The sequence below is a fragment of the Miniopterus schreibersii genome, assembly GCF_964146895.1.
Source record: "Miniopterus schreibersii genome assembly, chromosome: 12".
Taxonomy (NCBI): domain Eukaryota; kingdom Metazoa; phylum Chordata; class Mammalia; order Chiroptera; family Miniopteridae; genus Miniopterus; species Miniopterus schreibersii.
In genome coordinates, this window is record NC_138112.1 from 20,400,960 (window position 1) to 20,422,904 (window position 21,945).

At 36.9% G+C, this 21,945-nt stretch overlaps 1 protein-coding gene across 5 annotated transcripts in view; it reads left to right on the forward strand.

The window, feature by feature from the left end:
• MTMR2 (myotubularin related protein 2) overlaps window positions 1-21,945 on the forward strand; it is a 91,639-nt gene that overhangs the window by 41,045 nt on the left and 28,649 nt on the right. For all 5 annotated transcript variants that reach the window (XM_081152640.1, XM_081152643.1, XM_081152644.1 and 2 more), the window contains one exon: window positions 17,753-17,828. In XM_081152640.1, the coding sequence (XP_081008766.1) occupies window positions 17,753-17,828 (76 nt within the window). The remainder of the gene's footprint in view (window positions 1-17,752; window positions 17,829-21,945) is intronic.

The following is a 21,945-nucleotide window of genomic DNA, read 5'->3' on the forward strand; positions in this document are numbered from 1 at the left end:
ATGTTTAAGGCGAAGACAGTTTTGATCAACAAAGGTTAACTGTGCTTTCCATAGTAGAGTGCCTAAAGTGACAGAGAAAAAAGAAAATGTGATTAGGCTGCCTGTTACCTGTTTTCTCATTTTTTAAGGGATATCTTTGATGTTAGATGTATCTTTGCTTGAATCACAGTCTTTTTGGTCAGGTGTGGGAGGGAGATGAGCAACATTATGTTAAATGTTAGTATTTTAAAAAGAAGACTGTTTCAAATACATGTTCCAGAGGTGGGGTGGGAGGAAGAATGTGCTTCTAATAATTGAAATAAAGTCTAGCCAGTTATTGTGATAAACATTTATACATAACTCATCTCATATAACTCTCACAATCCTGTGAGACAGACATTATTACCTCATTTGACTGATGAGAGAAGAGATTAATTAAATCATGTGATTAAAGGCACACAGTTAGGTGTTGGTCTTATTTGGTTTCAGATTGGTCATATGCACATTACCTAGAGAGATTGCCTTTCTATGATTGTGCTATTTTTTCAAATGTGAAGTGAAATTTTCATAATTAACAAGAATATCTTTAACACTTTTTTTTTGAGGAAGAAATAGCAGTTTTTAGTATTAATAAATGAGAATTACTTTCCTAAATAATCAGAAAATGAGGATGTTTGTAATAAAAATCTGTTAATGATATTTTGCTTTTACTATGTGTACCTTTGTTGGTCATAAAATGGTAGCGTTCTAGTTAATTACAGGTAGAACTAACCATAGACAGCTATGTGCTGCTTTTTGACCATCCACAGTTTGGCCCTGTGTATGAGATGAGGGGCCTGGCACAGTGGTTTTGAAAGTGTCGTTCACGGAAGGTCTCTGAGGCTCTGAGTTCCCCACGTAGCTCCACCGTTTACCCTTGTCCTGAGCCTCAGTGCTACACAAGCTCCTTCATAAAAGAAAGCACAGTACATTGAGAAGCTAATCGAATTTTAGTAAAAATGTTAAATTGCATACATTTTTACTACAGATAGCATGCAGTAACACTTTCACTTTCCTGAAAGTGTTACTTGGTAGATGAACAGCTGAATGTGAAAGCTTGTGTTACGGATTTCTTATGCAATCAACTTTTGTTGCCTGTGCATCAGTAAAGAGGAATGGAAAATCACCTGGAATATGGAACTGTTTTAGATATCTTAAACTTGTATTTATGCAAGTGCAATTCTATTTGTATTACTTTTTCACCTTGTTAGCCTTACTTGTTGTGGAAAAAGTTATATACAAATATAATCTAATAGATGTATTTCTGAAAAATGAAGCACAGATCCAGGCTTGGTAAATTGGATCATGCTTCCTTAGTGACATAATTCTAGGGTGTTTTTCTTTGTTTCATTTACTCTTCACTTGGCAGTGAAACCTTTTAAAAAACTTTTTAAAAAAAGAATGCTTTCATACAGAGTTTTTAATAATGCAAATTATTTTTTTAAATTTGCTGTTTTTAAAATGAGGCTTTCTTTACTAAGGATATATAGTTTTATACTTAGTGGAATTAAGAATCTAGGGAACTTGTGTCTGATTGGTTTATTTGGTGACTGAAGAATAAATCCCATGAAATACAGGATTTTAAAATTCAAGCACATAGCTCTATTTATTTTTAGTCTAATTTGTATAGCATTGGGCTTTCATTAAAGTATGTTCTATAAATGGTGGTGATTAAGAGATAAATTTAAAAATCAAGCTATGCAGGTATTATTTTGTGATGCCCACACTTAACACCAGTGTCTACAATTCAGAATCAAATATTAAATTAGAATTGTATTCTAATGTCTTTTATCTCTTATTTTAGAAGGCCTATCTGATCTCAGAATATCCATATGGTATATATTATGTATGTATAATATATTTTATATATATATATGTATATGGGATAAAAGGTATAGTATTTGAGGTTTTGTTCTTAACCATCTGCTCTTATCTGAAAATCTTTAATAGACTTAAATCAACAAATGTGATTTTCTCTTCAAAAGTTGTTATAATATTAATTTCTTTATGAACCAAAAGTCAGAGGTCTTTGGATCATTTCTTGCTTAGAGTATGTCCATGAATGTAATATTGACATCTTCTGAAAGTATACAGATCTAGTCAGAATGAGTTAAGGCTCATGAAGCAGATGTTAGGTAGACAGCAAACAGTATCTATTACATGTAATCATTTCAATAGCCAGAGGAAAAGGGGTTGAAGTTAACACTTACTCGTGATTACCACCACCATCTCTCACACCAGCAAAAACTCGTAAGAATGTAGGAATGAAAAGAATAGAACTTTAGCCAGATAAAGGATAACCATCAAAACTCCACAATAAAGCCTCATGCTTTTAAAAAGGTTACAGTAGACATACAATATTATATAAGCCCCCTGAGGATAGACATATCTGCCTTGTTCACTATTGTTTCCTTAGAGGTCATTCTTGGAATATGGAAGGTGCCCAGAAAAAGTTTGTTGACTGAATGAATCAGTGGAAGAGAATGAGAAATACTATGTTATTTCCCTTTTATCACATGTCCTATCTTTTGAAAAATGCTCATTTCCCCCCTTCCATTCTTAATTGTCCCCTGTTTCTGATAGCCTTGTCTTTCTCTATTGCATTACCATAAGGCTCATCTTCCTCTGACACTGCTTTCATAATGTGATACTCCTATGTAAAAACTCTTCAAGGGGATCTTTGTTTCTTACATTAGAAAGTGCAGACTTCTAAGCCTTGTGTTTATGGTTTTTTGTGTTTGGTCTCATCACAGCTATCACACTGTACCTCCAGCTGTTCCCAAACATAATCCCACCTTATAGTTAGGGATTCTTCTTATGGTCCCTTAAACGCAATGTGCTCATCCCCACTTCCATGCATGCTAACTCACATCTGGAATATATTTTCTCCGCTCTTCTGTGAAACAAATCATGGTCAGCCTATTAATCATAGACTTAGCCCCATCTCTGACCCTTGTAGCCCATTATGATCTCTTAATGTTTTTTTTCCTAAAAGGAGATACTTAGATAAAAATCAGAGAGATAACAATGTTGAAAAAAACTTTGAAGAAATTATATGAGGAAAATCTAGAAAAGAGAAAGAAGGCAGTCACTAATTCATCTTCTTCATTAAAGAGCCATCTAAGTCTATTTGAAAATGTTCACAGTTGTCTCATTTCCATCCTCAATAGGTTTGGACTTTAGTCCAAACTCTCATGATTTCCATTTTACTGAAACTTTTCTCTCCAGAGTTACCATTAACTCTCCTTTGTAAAATTTTGTGTCTCTTACAATAACATTGAGAGGTTTTAAAAAAAGTATTTTTATAATAAAAATTTATGGGAAGTAGAAATAGGATTAAGGAAAAAATTAAATCACCAGTAATTCTACTATTTTACTGTTAGTATTTTGTACACAGAAACTCTTTCTTTAAAGTTTCTACTTAGAACTTTTACAGTTAACAGGTTGTATGTCCGAAAAAAACTCTTCACCTCTACTCACCACAAGCTTATGATGTCAGCAATTGGCTATAGTAAGTTAGGTATTCCCTGCTCTACTGAATATTGTATATTTAATAGTCTATAGCATGCTTATTGGGTTTATAAGTATTTTGACATGATTTGTAGGTATTATTAACCTCTTTAACGCTTAAAAGAATAAAAGCTCTAAATATAAAATTTTAGTAAAAAGAGACAAGTAATTATAATAGAAACATAGAGATTATATAAAAATTAGAAACTTTGGATACACAAACAGGTGGTAGTAGAGGCAGATAGAATGGAAACAAGAAGACATTTTTGGAGGCAGTTCAAACAATTCCAAGTAAAGATTAATGAAAGGCATGTTTCAGAAGATCATTACTAGGGTAATCAGTAAGCAAGGTAAAGGACAGATATGAAAAGATATATATGCAGATGTAATGTGTTAAAGCTGCATGAATGTTGCATATGAGGGGGAAAGGAATCAAAGATGACTACAGGTTTCAAACCTGGTGACGATTTATGGTTCACTTCTTTTCTATCTGATTGCACCTCCTTAATGTACTTGGCTGTTCCTCAGCTGAACAAGGTGACTCTAATATGTCTTTTATCCCTTGCTTCCCCCCAACACCCCTTGTACTTTCTTCCTTATGTTCCTCCTTTCTCATGGCTTCAGCTGTCATCTCTTTATGGATGATTCCCACATCTTTACCTCATGCTGATCTCTTTCTCAGCCTCTGATCCTTTATATCAGTTGCTTACTATACAGTTGCGCTAGGATGCTATCATGTCATGATCATAGTCTTAGTTCAGTCATAAACCTGTTCAACTGCTGTTGTAAGGTATATGACACCTTGGAAAAGTTGCTTAACTTCTATAATAAGCGTGTTATTGAATTAAAGGGATTTATTTGCCTGAGCGCATCAAAGCCCAATAAAACATGAGCAGGAGTTTGCAGCAAAGAAAGTAAAGGTTTATTTAAGGAAATAGTGCCAAGCCTAGGGACACAGGTAAGCTAGTAGTCTAAAACCTGGCTCTTAGATGGCTTCTAGAGGATGGTTATATAGAGGAAAAATCATTAATCATGGTAACTAAGGGAGTTAGCGTTAGGGTCGTGGCACTACTGATTGATTGGAGCCAGGGTAGATCATTGCATATGGCCCAGATGTCAGCCATGACGATGTTCTGTCTGACTTTGCAAAGATGTGCTCAGTAAGGTCATTCCGCTTTCTTGGGTCTGGGGCAGAAACACAACTGAGGTCAAGATGTTATCGTTAGTTTGACTGAAACTCTGTTTCTATGGCCAATAGACCAGATGCTTTGTTTTTTAAGATAGTTTAAGGATGACCAAAACCCAATTGTCCTGTGGGCTTAATGATTAAGGGAGTGGACGTGCAGCATGTGCAAAGGTAGAAGGATCTGGTTGAAAGGCAAGTGAGTCATGGTACTATTTGACTAGATAAAGTTAGCTGGAATGAAGGAAAAAGTCATATTAAAGAAATGGAGTTCCTCTGCAGTTACAATGGCGTTTATAAATGGGAATAAGAATACTACTTCTCTTTCAGGGGTATTATGAGCTAAATGAATAACAATCTTCTGAAAACAGTGCATTAACTGGGCCAGTGCATGATAACAGTTTCCTTGGTATGAGGCAAAATGAAAGTAATTGAGGTAATATTTTCTCTTTCTCTGTCCTACTCTTCTGTTTTGGTTTTGGCAGATACTCTGCAGTGTGCCATCCTTTTTTGGGAAATACTGTTCTTTATCATAAGATTTTATCCTTATAACTTTTCTTGGTTTTAAAAATCTCCCCTTTTTAAGGAAATTATGTTGCTGATAGGTGGTAGTTAACTATGGTTATTTTAATGTTCTGAGTTATAAAAAAAAAATCTACAGCGCTATATTATTTCCCTCTCATCCTCACAGTTTCTTCTGTTGTTTACATCTTGTATTAGTGTGGTACATTTGTTACAATTGATGAACCATATTGATACATTATTAATTGAAATCTATGCTTTGCATTTGGGTTTATTCTTTGTGTTGTACATTCTGTGGGTTTTGACAAAATTATAATGATATGTTTGCACTATTGCTGTATCATTCAGAGTAGTTTCACTGTCTTAAAAATCATGTGCTTCACCTTTTTGTCTTTCCCTTCTTTTCCTTGAACCCCTGGCAACCACTGATCTTTTTATTGCAAAACTATGCAAGTTTTGCTTTTTCCAAAATATCAGAGTTGGAATCATCTAATACGTGGTCGGATTGGCTTATTTTACTTAGCAATATACCTTTAAGGTTTCTTCATATCTTCTTATTACTTGATAGATCAGTTCTTTTTTTCTTTAAAAAAAAAAAATATATATATATATATATACACACATATATATATGTTTTTTTAATTGACTTTAGAGAGAGAGGAAGAGAGAGGGAGAGAGAGGAAGGGAGAGGAAGAGAGAGATAGAAACGTCAATGAGAGCAAAACATCGATCAGCTGCCTCCTGCATGCCCTCTGGGGACCGAGCCCACAACCCAGGCATGTGCCCTGACCTGGAATCGAATCAGTGCATGGGATGATGCGCATCTGAGCCACACCAGCTGGGCTAGATCATTTCCTTTTGTCACTGTATAATATTCCTTTAAATGGATGTAACACAGTTTGTTTATCTATTCACCTACTGAAGGACTTCCATTTGCTTCCAAGTTTTAACAGTTAAAAACAGCTTGCATTTAAAGATTTAACTTTGACTGTTTTCTTGATATTAGGTGTATTCATTTCCTAGGGTGTCTTTAATAAATTATTTACTGCAAACTAGATGGCTTAAAACAACAGAAATTTATACTCTCACAGTTGTGGAATGTGAAGGTGGGGGAGGTGTATGGTTTGGGACTTCATAGGGCAGAAGGGCAATTCACATGGAGATGGAAAAGCAAATGTTTGGTAAAAAAATGTTTGCTGGATCATTTTTAACAATAGAACACAGAGAGGACTTTGAACAAATGGGCCTTGCTAGGTTCCTCTTTATCACACTAAACTATAATTATCTGTTATGATATCTCCCTTCCTGGAGCAGGTCCTCTATCTAAATTCCTTTAGGCTGTGAAAGGGGGATGGTTAAAGGCTCTTTCTGAGTCTTTTGTTCCCTATTAACCAGTTTAAAATCAGTTTCCCAAAAGGCATATTTTGGAGTGGCAAACTTTGCTTCCCTTACCTGTTTCTTAACTGCTGGTGGAGTCCAACAATCCTGGGTTTTCTTGGCTTGTAGATCCATCACTTCATTCTCTGCCTCAATGGTTACATGGCCTTCTCCCTGTATCTCTGTGTCTTCACAGGCTGTCTTCTAATAAGGACAGCAGTCATGTTGGATTAGGGGCCCACCCTACTCCACTGTATCCTTATCTTAACTAATTACAATGACCCTATCAGCAATGACCCTATTTCTGTTATCGTCGCAATTAACTAGCTAATATTAAAAATTTGAAGAAAGCAAAGTAAAGGCCAGACATTATAAATATGGTCCTTTGTGCAGCATCACCAGGAAGCTATAGCTTCACACTCTCCAGGAAACCACCAGTCCCTTCCCTGCAGAACACTGGTGAAAGGGATCCAACAAAAAGGGAAATGGGTGCATGTGCAGTGAAGTCAGGGCGACCTAGGGAAGGCGATTGCTGGTGAGTGTAACCTGGAAAAAATATAATTGGCTGGGGGTGGAGCCACTACATGCATGAAATCTTGAAAGGTTAAAATCACCCAAAGATCTCCCTCCCTCCCTCCCTCCCTCCCTCCCTCCCTCCCTCCCTCCCTCCCTCCCTCCCTCCCTCCCTCCCTCCCTCCCTCCCTCCCTCCCTCTCTCCCTCCTCCCCCCCCCCCCAATCTTGCTTTACTCCTGCTCCCTTGCACTCTCTTGCTCCGTGACCTGCACTTGCTGGTACACTAGCCCGCCATGTGCACTAGCCCACCATGTGACCTTAAGCAGCCACTTGGCCATGTGGACCCCACACTCAAGGGACTGCAGCTGGAAACATGAGCTAAGCTAGCCAGATGCTGGACTGGACTGTGCTGTGCTTTAATATGGTGTGGAAACTCTGAGCAGTGGCTTAATCCTAGCCTTGCTGAAGATAAGATTGGACTTCTTCCATGGCGGGACAGAGGAAATGTGACATTGGAAACCCAGGGGTTTGATTCCACAGAAACAAATATCACTCATTCTCCAGTTCGAGTCTCAGGAAATTCCTTCCTTTGTGACATTGCAAGAATTCCACTTCTGCTGGCAACAGGTGGTGACACAGGGCACCCCACCAATAACATTTCCAGATAAGGTCACATTCTGAGGAACTATCAGTAAGGACTTCAGCCTGTCTCTATCTATTTTATTGGAGGGCAGAATTCAACCCATAGCACGAAGTGATGCTTTTTAGACTGTACCTATTTAGATATCCTTTTTTGTTGTTGAATCATTGATGGTGATGTAATGTTATCCAACGCTTGCTAATTGTGGTTTCAGCTGAAAACCAAATTGTTCTTGGAGGTGTTATGAAAAGAAAGGGTTTCCTTGTGCTTGAAATTGGATGTGCTACTTTAAAATATATAACCAGTAAGATCCATCCCAGATGCCAGTCTTTGTCTCTACCCTGTTCAGATTTTATTTGTATGATTCATTTGCTTACTTTGTGGTTTGTCAGTTGTGGAAGAAAAGGGGGTTCTGTGGAAAGTAACTTCACAAGGAGATCTGATCATAAATTCCTAACTGGGCTGGTCATGGTGGGGGAGTCATGCCCTAGGCACATAACTTCTTTAGTAAAAGGCTTATCTTTGCCTTAAACCCTATTCATTGTCTCTGTGCATCTAGGTTACATACCTTTGAAATGCCCCCTTTCAGATCCCTCCTTCTAAAGCATTAAGGGTCTTCTGCCTTGCTTTCTCCCACCTTCCTATAATCTTCCTTACCTTCCCTCCTTAATTTCAAATGCATGAAAGAAACTGCAAAACTGGTATTCTCAGGAGCATTTGAGATCTTCCTCCTGGGCATATGTTGTCATTTTGACTCAAATAAACTCAAAGATTCTTTACCGGTTTGGATGTTTCTTACATTGACACAGTCAAGTTGTATAAAAAATAGACTAAAGTAAAATTGATGTAAACAGTTTTCTTTTATAGAATTATGCAATGAAGAGTAAGTTATTTTTCGTTCACCGTTTAGTACATAAAGAAACTTTGGAGGATAGTTTGTAACTTCTACAGACTCTTTTTTCCTTTCATCTGATTTTAATTTAGTGTTTTGCAGTTTCAGAAAAATTATTTCCTGTTTTTCTGTCATCTGACATTCCATGTGAAAACTGACCCATAAACTTGCCAGCTTTCCGATCATCATCATAGATAAGGTTTCTGAATTTCCTTTATAGTAACTTCCTGATCAGAGAGAGAGGGAGAGAAGGAAGGAAGGTAAAGTCACGTGGAAAGTTACAGGGTTTGATAAAGAGGGTGTGGAACACAGTGGGGAAACATGGTTGGGAGTGAACAGAATTGAATTGATTATGTTTTAGGAATAAAAAAAATTTTCTATCTGTGTGGGTTTTTTTTTACCAGTAAGATTTTTATTGTGATCTGTAGACTCTTCTTGAGCATAAGAAAAGGAGTAAATATTGTATTGAATGCTGTCAAAGAGCAGACCTTATATAATTTTATCTGCTGATAGAACCGGAGCTCCAGAAGCAGGCAGGGCTCTAAGGAATCTGATGGGAAACAGGTCAGATAGCCATTTAGTAACATTATTTTGGCCCAGCAAGAAAAAAGTGTTTTATATATTCCAGGGGATTTCTCCAGGAGAGGATTTCTCTCTTCCTTCAATAGGAGAGAGTTATATAACTTCTTTCCACTAAAGATATTTCCATGAGAATGCAGAAAAACTAATGAATCATCTGGCTTTGCTGCCTTAGTTCCCTAACTCCGGTTGTAGAAAGGTAGGCTCCTGGTGTTTGAGTTGTCCTTTTGTTTTGGCCTTACCTCCTTTCTTTGTTAAATCTGTATTTCTTCTTCCATTACTGCCATATCTTAAGCGCAATTCTTCTCAAGTAAAAATCGTCAGGTGTTACTCAAATAATTGGTTGTATTTGTTTTTTAAGCCTGTGGTCAAATTTAACCACTTCTTCCAAGTATCAGATATTCGTCTTTGTTTCCACTACCACTTTATTTCTACTACCAGACTAATCCAGGATTTTGATATTTTTCTCCTAGATTATCATCATTTTGTCTTCGTTGTCTCGTTTTATGCACCTCCTTGACCATGCTGTTTACTGCTATCAGACGCCTGCATTGATTTTCCTTTACATGACTGGTCAAGTTTAAATTTCTTAATCCTCTCCCCAATATTATATTATAAAAACTTCCAAACACACTACTGAGTTGTTTGAGTTCTTTATGTATGCTGGGTATTAACCTCTTATCCTATATATGCTTTGCAAGTATTTTCTCCAACTCAGTAGGTTGCCTTTTCACTTTATTGATGGTTTCCTTTGTCCTACAAAAGCTTTTTAGTTTGATATAGTCCCACTTGTTTGTTTTTGATTTAGTTCCCTTAGCTTTTGGTGTCAAATCCAAAAAATCATTGCCAAGACTGATGTGAAGGAGCTAATCCTCTATAGTTTCTTCTGGTTTTATGGTTTCAGGTCTTATGGTCAAGTCTTTAATCCATTTTGAGTTGATATTTATGTGTGGTGCAGGCTAGGGGTCCAGTTTCACTCTTTTGCATTTGGCTGTTCAGTTTCCCCAGCACCATTTATTGAAAAGACTATCCTTTCCTCATTGTATATTCTAGGCAACTTGTAAATTAATTGATCATACATGCATAGGTTTATTTCTGTGCTCTTTATTCTGTTCCATTAATCTACATGTCTGTTTATATGATAATACCACACTGGTTTGATAACTATAGCTTTGTAATATAGTTTGAATCCAGGAAGTGTGGTGCCTTCAGCTTTGTTCTTTCTCAAAATTGCTTTGGCTATTGGAATCTTTTATGGTACCATACAAATTTTAGGATTGTTTTTTATATTTTTGTGAAAAATGCCATTGAAATTTTTATAGGGATTGCATTGAACATTTTATGTTTTTAAAGCCACAGTTTACCTCATTTTATATTGTGTATTCATGAAGAAATTATACTGGCTATAGTTATTTTTAATACTTTTTCCTTTAATGTTTATAACATAGTCAATTGGTTAACACAGCATCCTATTACAGAATTAGACTTTTCTGAATCTAACTATATATTTACTTTATCAGTGAGTTGTGCGTTTTCATATGTTTTCATGATACTATTGGCATCTTTTTATTTTAACTTGAAGAATTCCTTTCAGCATTTTTTTGTAAGGCAGATGTGGTGGGGCTGAACTTTTGTTTCATCTTTTGTTTGTCTGGGCAAGTATTTCTTCATTTCTGAAGGATTTCTTTGTCAGATAGAATATTCTTAGCTAGCAGTTTTTTCCTTCCAGCATTTTGAATATATCAATCTATTCTCTCCCAGGTGGTAAGGTTTCTACTGAGAAATCTGCTGATTGCCTAGATAGCTTAATGAGGGTTCCTTTGTAGATTAGAGTTCTTCCTTTACTGCTTTTAGGATTCTATCTTTGTCTTTGATTTTTGACAGTTTCATTTTAATGTGTTTTAGGATTGTTTTGAATTGAAATAGTGAGGTGATCTATGAGCTTCATGCACTTGGATGCCCAGTTTTCTTAAGCTTTATGCCCCCTTTTCCCTTTTCTTCTGCTTCTGGAACTCAGTGATTCTGTAATTGGTTCCTTTGATGGTGTCTTATAAATCATGTAGGCTTGCTTTATTCTATCTCATTCTTTTTTCTTTGTTCTCCTCTGACTGGGTTACTTCAAAGTTCCTATCCTCGAATTCACCGATTATGTCTTCTGCCTATTCTATTCTGTTGTTGGTACTCTGTCTTGCATTCTTCATTTCATTCATTGAATTCTTCAGCTCTGGAATTTCTGTGTGGTTCCTTTTTATGATATCTATTTCTGTTTATTTCTCATTTTGTTCATTTATTGTTTTCTTGATTTCATTGAATTGTCTGTATTTTTTTGTAGCTCATTGAGTTCCCTCAAAACTGCTGTTTTAAATTCTTTATTGGGTAAATTAGAGCTCAAGACTTTGGGTTCAGTTATTGGGGGGATTGTGATCTTTTGGTGATGTCATGCTCCCTTGATTCTTTATGTTAACTTGTAGTTTTGCACAGCTGTTTTCGCATTTGAAGTAGCAGTTACCTCCTCCAATCTTTACTAGCTGCCTTCATGTGAGGGATTCTTTTTGTTGGTTCAGCTTATATTCTGGGGCTTTCTCTGACCTCATATGAATACACCTGTTCTACACTTATTTCCTCTTGTGGCAGGATTCTTAAGCTGTGTGTCTTCTGTTGATCTTATAATGAACCAGACTAGCTGTTGGGAACCTCTCTTTCATTGTCCCAAAGGTCGCAGTACAGGTCATGATTATTGTTTCCTCCTTGCCCACAGACTCTGGCTTTTCTGCATGTACTCCCTGTCTACCTGAGCTTGCTCTTACTGTCGCCCTCTGGAACATGTACAGGAGTTGGCTGCAGAGTGGAGAGGGTATGGGTTTGGCACTTGGGGGTTTGGGGGTTTTCGTGCCTCAGGTGAAGAGATCCTTGGATGAGGTTTTACCAGCAGCTTATGGATAGGTTTTTTGCTAGAGTCTAGAACACAGAGAAATGCATCTCTGTAATGCCTTCTGATATTCTTGTCTGCCTCTTTCCTGAACCCCTTCCTTCCCCAAGTAATGGAGCTCTTGCTTTAATGCTGTGGGTGCTGTGGGCAAGAAATGAGTTCTTTAGCAGCAGCCCTACAGCTGGGGAAGTTGGGTGCTCACTCCTCTCCCTTTTCCCTAGCAGGAGGAATCCCCAGCTTCCTCTTTCTCTAAGCTGTGCCACTTCGTGATGTTGGCAAAGTTCCTCTTATCCACTCTGAGGCATCCAAACTTGTATATATTTTTTGTTCCAGTGGAATGCTGGAACTTTTGTAGAAACCTAGCTCTCTCTTAAGGTTTTCTTGTGTACTTGAGTATATGCTCAAGTCATTGTTTTCCAGGTGCTGTGGCCAAGAGGGATTGGAGTCAGTTCACAGGCTCCAACTGGTTCCACAGCTCTTACACAGTCTGTCTGCCTATTACCTGATGGATTTCAGGTATGGTGCTGGATTTCATAGCTCCCACAGAGGCCCTTTTATTCTTGGGTAGATGCCAAATTTTAGAAGTTAAAGGGCAACAAAATGAGGGACATCTTATGCTGCCACGATGATGACATCACTCCTTTTATTGCTTTCTTTAGAATAAGATGCTCTCTATTCTGTAGATCTAGAAGTCAGTGGTTTAGAATTAGTGAGATTATTGTTCTCTTTATGACATGCTGTCTCAAATATTAACCCTATATATGGTTATTTTGTATAGTATATCTGATATTTTATTTAGGGCATTATGGAGATATTATGTTTATTGCTATTGGATTAATGCAATTCAAACATTTGTAAGGTGTCATTAATCCCTGTTTATTTTAAAGCAGAGAAACAAAGCACCATGTGAGTAGACCATTGTGAGAAGAGAAAGTGAAAACTTCTGTTGATGCTTCTGTTAAGTGATTAATAAGTATTTCTTACATTTTTTTTAATATATCTTTATTGATTTCAGAGAGAGGAAAGGAGGGGAGAGAGAAAGATAGAAACATCAGTGATGAGTCATTGATCAAGCCCACAACTTGGCATGTGCCCTGACCGGGAATTGAACCCCGATCGCCTGGATCCTAGGTCAACGCTCAACCACTGAGCCACACCCGGCCAGGCCTATTTCTTACATTTTAATAGCACCTTGCAAATCGCTTTATATTGCAACTATCTCATTTCATACAAACCTGTAAGGTGGATATTACTATCTTGACATAAATGATAAAACTGAGACTCAGGTTAGTGTGGTGGCAGTAAATTATTATTATTTTTGGCTGTAGGGTCATTAAGATATAACAGCTTACGTCTTTACTGTACACCACAGATCTTATATAGTAGTCTTAATCTCGATTTCCCTCAGTAATTATTTTTTTTCAAAAGCAGAATATGTGGAGCATATTTTTGGTGACCTGGCATATCTGAGAATGATTTCCTGTTACCATCAAACATGTTAGAGAGGTCATAGCATTTTCCTTCATAGATCTGATAACATTTTGTTGTCTCTGAGAATATAGTTTTACTGATAAATTGGAGGGCAGCCTGATCTTGCTTTTGTACGTTACTTTTTTCTCTTTCTCTCTTTGCCTTTTTTCTCATAGTTTGTCTTTTAATTCTTACAGTTCAAGAAAATTTGCTAAGATGCACCTAGATATATATCTCCGTTAATTATTTTTTTAATGTGGAACATGCTAAACTGTTTTGATCAACAAACTTAGAAAATCGTTATTTATTTCAAAAGCATGTTCTTCCATTATGTGTTAGATGATCGTTCCCATTCTGTTTGACTTTCTCTTTTAGGACATAGATTCTTTCATTGGTTCTTTATCATCTTTCCTCATGGTTTTTACTTCTGTTCTTTTTCCACAAATTTTTAGAGCAATTTTTATGGTTGCCCTCAACATAAATGCTGTTTTCTAAATAGTCAATTTAGTTCTTAATTAATTCCAGCACAGGTTTTATTTCTATTACATTTTCAATTTTTGCAGTCGTTCTTTATCTTACCCATTTCTCTTAACCTCAGTACTTCTTTCCTATGGCTTTTGTTCCTGTTACTTAGGGAATATGGCTAATTTCCTTTTGGGTATGTCAGCTAGTTTATAAATGCTTTTCCTAATGCCAATAGGGAATTGTTTTCAGAAGACTGCTCTTTTGGTGAGATTCAGGCTGATACTTCCTCTTCCTTGTCAAACAATCATTTTCTAGGCCTTATTTTTTTCTTTTATGTTTGTTGAAAGGTAGATGTGTTCAGAGTCAGTGTTTGCCAACATACATAGGGTCTGGATTGCCCTTGATTCTGCTCTCTTCACTTGTTTTAGCTCTTTTTATGTCTTTAGCTCTAAAGTGAGTTGTTTATACATAACCACTATTGTACACCTATTATTAAAAGTCTGTCAATTAGTGCAGCTTTTCTGGAGTTCTCTTCAATGCCCTTACTCTCTGACACTCTGGTCAGAGAGTGTATGGGAGAGCCTATGGTTCTCTATATGCACTCCTTGCATGAGTTCTCCTGTCTCTTTTCTCACTTTATAAAGTTTTACTTATGAAGATTACACTCTTATGTTACCACATTCCTCTTCCAGAACTACCTTCCTCTCCACTCCAGTATACAGTACACATATATTCTTGGGTTTGCAATTTTCTTCTGAATGTAGAAATATAGAAAGGGAGGAGATCATGGGGAACAACCTGTATTTCCAAATCACGTGTAGATGATGGGCGAAAGATAAAGCATCTTTCCTTTATATGATTTTTCACATGTGTAGCATTGTTTGATTTTTTTTTTTTTAGTATACTGTGTTAGTTATTATCTATCTTTTTATCCAATTCTGTTGTTGTCATAATTAGTAGAAATTCTTACCAGAGTCTGGTGGTAATCAGTTATTAGTCTGAATTTTTATTATTTGTAGTAGTAGGAAATACTTATTAGGTATATATTATGTCAGTGCTGATATAAATGCTTTAAATATATTAACTCATTTAATTTTTATAAAACCCTTTTGTGGGATACTATAATTATTACTTTATAGATGGGGAAATGAGGTATAAAGAAGTTGGACACCTGGTCTAAGAGGACCTAGCATGTAGCAGTCAGGATGTGAACCCAGGTAATCTGCATATTTGCATGTCACATTCTTACCCTGGTTTTCTCCATCCTCACAGGCCTGCTCTTCTTCTTTTGCTGCCTCCCTCCTTCCTTCTCCGCTTCTGTCTCTGAAATTTCTTCTTTCCTTTCTTTTATGACTACATAATATATCAGGAACTGGCAACTGTCGTTCAAAAATATCACCATTTTTTGAGGCTTAGAATGTGGAATATAAAAAATACATGTGTTATAGTTCTTTAGGTATTGCAGTAAGATTACTTTATGAAACAAAATATTAAACTCTAGAAGTATGAATTTCTTTAGATTGCACATTTATTGAACAGAATTAATTTGTTCTTAGTTTATTGGCCTTAGGTGAGCATTGAGCTGTGGCAGTGATATCTAACCCTTTTGTGTAATCCTCTCTAAGCACCTGACTTAAACTAAAGAATAACTTGATTATCAGGAAGAATTAGATTCATTAGATTAGCTCTGCCCAATCCGGGCACCACTACACATATGGCTGTTGAATACTTGAAATGTGGCTGGTCTGGATTGAGATGTGCTGTAAGTATAAATTACACTCTGAATTTTGAAGACTTAGCGTAAATAAAAATATAAAATGTTACATTAATGGTTTTAAAATATTTATTGCATACTGAGATAACAATAGTTTTGATTTATTGCGCTAAATGAAATATATTAAAATCAATTTTGCTTGTTTTTACTTTTTGTGATGTGGCTTCTAGACAATTAAAAATTATATATGTGACTCATGTTACATTTCTATTGAGTATTCGAAAGTGTATAAAATAGGACACCTGTTCTCTAGGAGTCTTGTGGGGAAGAAGACAGACAGGCACTCAGGGTGGGTGGTAACAGCCAAACTGGAGCTCAAGCATAGGAGACATCTAACCCAGTTTTGAGGGCCTGAAGAAGGTGTCCTTTAAGGCAGTTTAGTACCTTGTGTTTTCTTCCTTTTAACCTTCTGTTGAGGACTCTTAAGTCTACCTTTTGGATTGAAGGAAATAAAAGTAAAACACTTTTTAAAAAATGTTTGAGAATTTATTTTAGTGGTATTGGTTCTCAGTCTAATGAAACAAGTCAAGGTTGAAGTAGAAGGCTTGTGCCTGCTCACAGAGACCACTGCTCAGCCCTCCTCCAGAACTGGCTTAGACAACTAAATGGACGGTAGGGCTACTTGCTAAGTATGGAACACAGGTCAGTTTGAGATCTGTTGAGTTCAAGGCATCTGTGGGACATCTAGATGGGGAGGAACATTAGTCAGTTGGATGAATGGAACTAGAGTCCAAGAAAAATCTCTGCCGTCAAAGTAGATTGACGTTAGGTAACGTCACAGATAGAGTATGAGATCATCAGGAAGTGAGTAAAGTGAAAAATGGACAAAACTCTGAGGAGCAGGGAAGGTTAAGGAAACGGAATAGAGAGGTCATTGAAAAACAAAGGCCAGAGGAAGAGATGTTTAGCCAGGCTAGTGTGCAGATAGTGTCAAAAGTAGCTAAGAGATAAAAGTAAAGATGGAAATGTCCATTGTCCTTAATAATGAGGAGGTTATTGGGGAGAAAGGGGGTTCCCTCCTGGAAGGGGTTGGGTTAGGTGGCAAAGCCAGATTGCAGAAGACTGAGGAATTAATGGGAGGTGAAGAATTGTTGACAATGAAGTTTATTGTTTGGGAGTGAAAAGGGTGGAGTGGGAGGCTTGTGGTAGCTAGTGGATATGTTTAACGTATGACGATTTTGTGTGTGTGTGTGTGTGTGTGTGTGTGTTTTCTGAGTTGTAAATCTACTAGAGAACTGTTTCTATATCTTTACATTCTTGGAATCAGTGTAGTGTCTTTCATAAGGTAACTAATCAGTAATAGTAGATCATGATTTTAATTAATTTAGTATCTTTTTTCAACAATATTCTTTATCAGCATAGTTTCCAAATTCTCTAAATATTAAACCTACATAAGAGATTGATTTTATCTGAGTTTAAATGCACTAAGGCCTTAATGGATTTAGGCATCGCTTAATGGAAAGAAAATGGACTTGCAGCTCACTGAAAACTATAATTCAAATCTAGATTCTGGTACTTTTTAGCTATATGATCTTGAACTAATTGTCACTTCTTATCTTTTTTTCTCATCCAGGGTTGAGGATAATAACACCTACCTTTTAGGGCTATATAGGATTCAGTGAGAAAATGTGTATCATGCTTTGTGTATAGTGCCTTGTATGAAGTAGGCACTTGATAAATGCTCCATAGAAAACTCGCAGCTTCACATGTTATACATGCCAGCCCTGCAGTTTTTATAATTTGATTTAAAGTAGTATGTGTAACATAGTGTTGTAACTTTACATAAGAGCAAGCATACCTAGTTGAAATTTGAGCGGAAAATTAACCTTTGAGTAAAAAATGTTTCTTTTCTTGCCCTCTCCTCCGTTTTCCAATCCAGGTCCTGCGGGAGTCTAACAAATTAGCAGAAATGGAAGAACCACCCTTGCTTCCAGGAGAAAACATTAAAGACATGGGTCTGTAATGGTGTCTTTTTGTTGAATTTCCTTCTCTGTTCTGACTCTGCAGACTCCTCAGTGTCTCAGTATTCAGAGAACAGGCTCCTGTGGGAGGCAGCTCCTCTCTGGCAGCACTCTACTGCCCGCCTTCCCGACACGTGTGCTCTACAAGCCTGGGTCTAGACCTGCTGGTTTTGTTTGTGTTGGACTGCTGGGAAACATACACATCAAATATTCTGCTGCTTCTCTGGTTTGCTTTACTTTCATTGAAAGTAGGTGGCTTTTTTTTTTGTAACTGCTGCTGAATTCTGTGAAAGAAAAAGAAAATTTCATTATTTTGAATTACCACGGTAAGGTATTGGCTTGTCTAGGTAAAAAACATTGAATTGTCACTTTGTACAAGTAATTTTTTGTAAAACACTTTCTTCTTCCATTATTTTTTTCTACTCTGAATAAAGTCCGTCAGTTTTTGGATGAAAATATTTCATCTCCATTGCAAAGCAGACTATTTGCATATGGGTGCCTTTTGTCCAGCCCGTAGAACTAAGCATCAACTTAGTGTATGGACTGGAAAGGAGAAACAGCATTTAAGCTATTTTTTGGGTTGTTTTTTTTTTTTTTTTTGTCTTCATGCTTTTACTTTAAAGTGCCCACAGCTTTTGAGAAGGCAGTATGGTAGGAGAATAAAGTAGGTGGTTTTTTAGCCAAAGTAAAACCACTTTTCATTTTATTATCAATCAGAATTTTAAAAGGACTTTGTAAATACTCACCTTCCCTTGGCCAGATATTATTCCTGTGTGTAAAACTAAGCAGGCCAAAGAGGGAACTGCCCCCAAGTGGGTTGATCTTGCTTCCATTACATTGAGTTCTTTCACACTTAGTGTGGTATTTGTCTCTTCTGGCTCACAACTCCTCGTCGAGTACCTCCCCAGTCTCTTTTTCCCCTGCTATGCTGCTCAGCCTCATGTTTACCCTGAGCTCTCATTCTGCTGAACTGCTTACTGAGTTAGGTATTATATATTACTGGCCTTGGATATATCATAACGATAGTGATCATTACTGAGTGCTTACTGTCTCATTTAATCATCCTCACATTTGGTAGATGAGGAAATGAAAGCATAGGGTGATGACCTAGGTGGTGAAATTATAGCTAGCATTGTGACAATTTTTCCTCTTCTGAACGTTGTTTCCACTATGATAAGTGACCTTTATAAAAGATACTCAATTTACCACTCAGTCTCTTTTGTTGGCTCTTCTTCCTTAAATAGCATGGCTCCCTTTGGGACTTCATGCGTGACCCATTTCCCTTTTTTCCTCCTATATGCTCGTTTTGGTTGACCATATCTAAATTAGTAGCATTATTTACCATATACTTACTGATCACTCCAAAATTGTTATAGTGTCCACATCTTAGACACATGCCATTGGCTGTCTTACAGGTATCCCTCCTGCAGTGTCCGCATCTTAGACACATGCCACTGGCTGTCTTACAGGTATCCCTCCTGCAGTGTCTGCATCTTAGACACATGCCCCTGGCTGTCTTACAGGTATCCCTCCTGCAGTGTCCACACCTTAGACACATGCCCCTGGCTGTCTTACAGGTATCCCTACTGCAGTGTCTGCGTCTTAGACACATGCCATTGGCTATCTTCAGGTCCTTAATGCCCAACATCTCATACATTATCCCTAAGTTTACTCCTTTTCTTTTATTCTCTCCCTCAGTTAACATTAAAAACAGTTGTCCATTCACTCAAGGCAGAATCTGGGAGTCATGCTAGGCTGTTTTTTTCTGAACTCTGACATCCAGTCAGTTACCAGATCCAGAGGAATCAATCTCTAAGAATTTCTTGAGTTTGTGTCTTCCTCTCAGTTTTCTTGAGTCCTTGGTGTCATATTTATGTGTATTTAATTTCAGGTACCTATGAGAATCTTCAAATGGAGATATCTAGGAGAGAGATCTTGGGAGTTTAGGAGAGAGATTAGGGTTAGAAGTGTGTATTTTGAAACCATCAGAACATGGATATTAGTTGAAAAACGAGAGAAGGAAAATAACCCAGAGAGTGTATGGAGTGAGAAGAGAGCCAAGAACATAGTTTTTGTAAACATTTTGTAATTATATGGTAGAAAAGGAACCAGGGATGGAAATTGAGGTGTGAAGAGACTGTGATACAATATAAATTACAGAGAATCAGACAATACTTTGTCCAAATCGGTACTTTCTTTTCCCGCTTCTGCATGTTGGATTAGGTTCTTTCTCTGCACTGAGTGCTGTCTTACCATCCCTGCTCATCTAAAGGATACCAGCCATTAGAGCACAACACATACATGCTTATGTTCTTTGAACCTGCTCTGATCGCCTAGCTAAATGGACTTCCTCTTCCCTGTACTAGAGTACGCTTTTGTGTCTCTCTTTGTGCATAGATTGCATGTTCTCATGTATTACATTTATTTGTATCTATTTTATATTTTTATAGATATGTATTCTAAGTTGTTATGACTGGAAAGTATTAGTATTGCAAATTTAGAGGAGTATCTAATATACTAAAAATATTCTGATTCAGAATCCTCTATATAGACTTGATTATTGTGCAAAGTTTAAATTTGATACATTAAAGTACAAGGCTAGAATAATGTTGAATATATTTATGTAGAAAAGGTGTTTGATTTTTAGTTGGTCTAATGTCAGTCTGCAGCTTAGATGTTTTTAAAAAGTTAGAGTAGTGTTAGGAACATTAGCAGAATGCTTTAGGGAAGTAACAGGCTCAGATACTGTGGCCTGGGCACATCAGCTGTAGAGATAGCCCCATACTGCAGTATTGCAACCTTTGCACAGGAGGCAGACTGTGCTACTCTAATGGCCTCTTTGCACAGTGTGATGGAGAGAGATTTGAATTTGTCATCAGAGGAACTGTATTCAAGTTTTAATCTTAGCAGTTACTGGTTCTGAAACATTAGGCAAATTGTTTTACTTCTCTGAGCCATGATAGTCTCATCTAAAAATTGTGGGGAATTCTAGGTCTGATATATAAGGGTTGTTATGAGGATTAAAGGGGGTACTCAGGTGAAAAGTACTTTATAAACTCTGAAGTGCTAGGCTATCAATGCTGGTTGTTATTACTGTCATTTGGTCTGGTAAGGTTCCTAGTCATAGTCTCCCTTCTGCTTGGTACAAGCCCTGCTAATGTAAACTCATTCTTTAGAGTGACTTAGCTGCCCCCAGCCTGAGGAGGAAGGGTAAAGCGGAGAGAACAAAGCAGAGCCTACTGATGATAATTGTAAGAGAGATATAAATGCTTGTATAGTGCTTTTTTTAAAAAAAAAAAAATCTGTCTTTATTGTTGAAAGTATTACAGATGTCCCCTTTTTCCCCCTATTGATCCCCTCCACCCCACGTCCACCCCGCTCCCAGGCCTTCCCCATACCAATGTCTGTGTCCATAGGTAAACCCTTGTATAACATTTTTAATTTGGGAAGCACTTCCATGTGTATTATCTCATGATTTTAGAATAAAGGGGAAAGTGTAACAAAAACATTGGACAAAGGGGGACATATCCTGTAGTAGAATGTAGAATAATAAGGTTGAATTTTCTTGTGTGAGTAATAAAACTGACTTTGCAAGGAATCCAGAAATGATTTTACTAACATGAATAAAGCTTTTCTAGTTGAGGTAAAAATTCATAAGAGCAAGAAAATGTATGCAAGGCAAGTTTGTGTATCTTTCTATAACGATGGGTTTAATTTTAAAAGCTTCCTTCTAAATGAAACATGCATTGGAAACAATGATTTTAAAAATGTTGCTTATGCTTGAACCTTCCCAAGAGAACTATTTTGAAGGTTAGAAATGTTTGTTAGAAGATCAGTCTCATTTCAAATTCCATACAAAGCAGTCATTTCTTCAAAGTGATAACTAAAAAGCAAAGTCAGGAAGTTGCAATACCTTATTAAGTGCATTTCATGTCCCTAAGTTTTCCCAGAAGCCCTTTGAAAGGTTCTTAGGAATTTGTTGCTCCTAATTGTGCCTTACTTCCTTGGAACAATGAAGATATTTCTGTATGTGCTGATTAGCTACAATAATGACATTGCAGGGATTTATGAATATTTTAAGATATAAAAATTTTTATATTGGGCATTATGA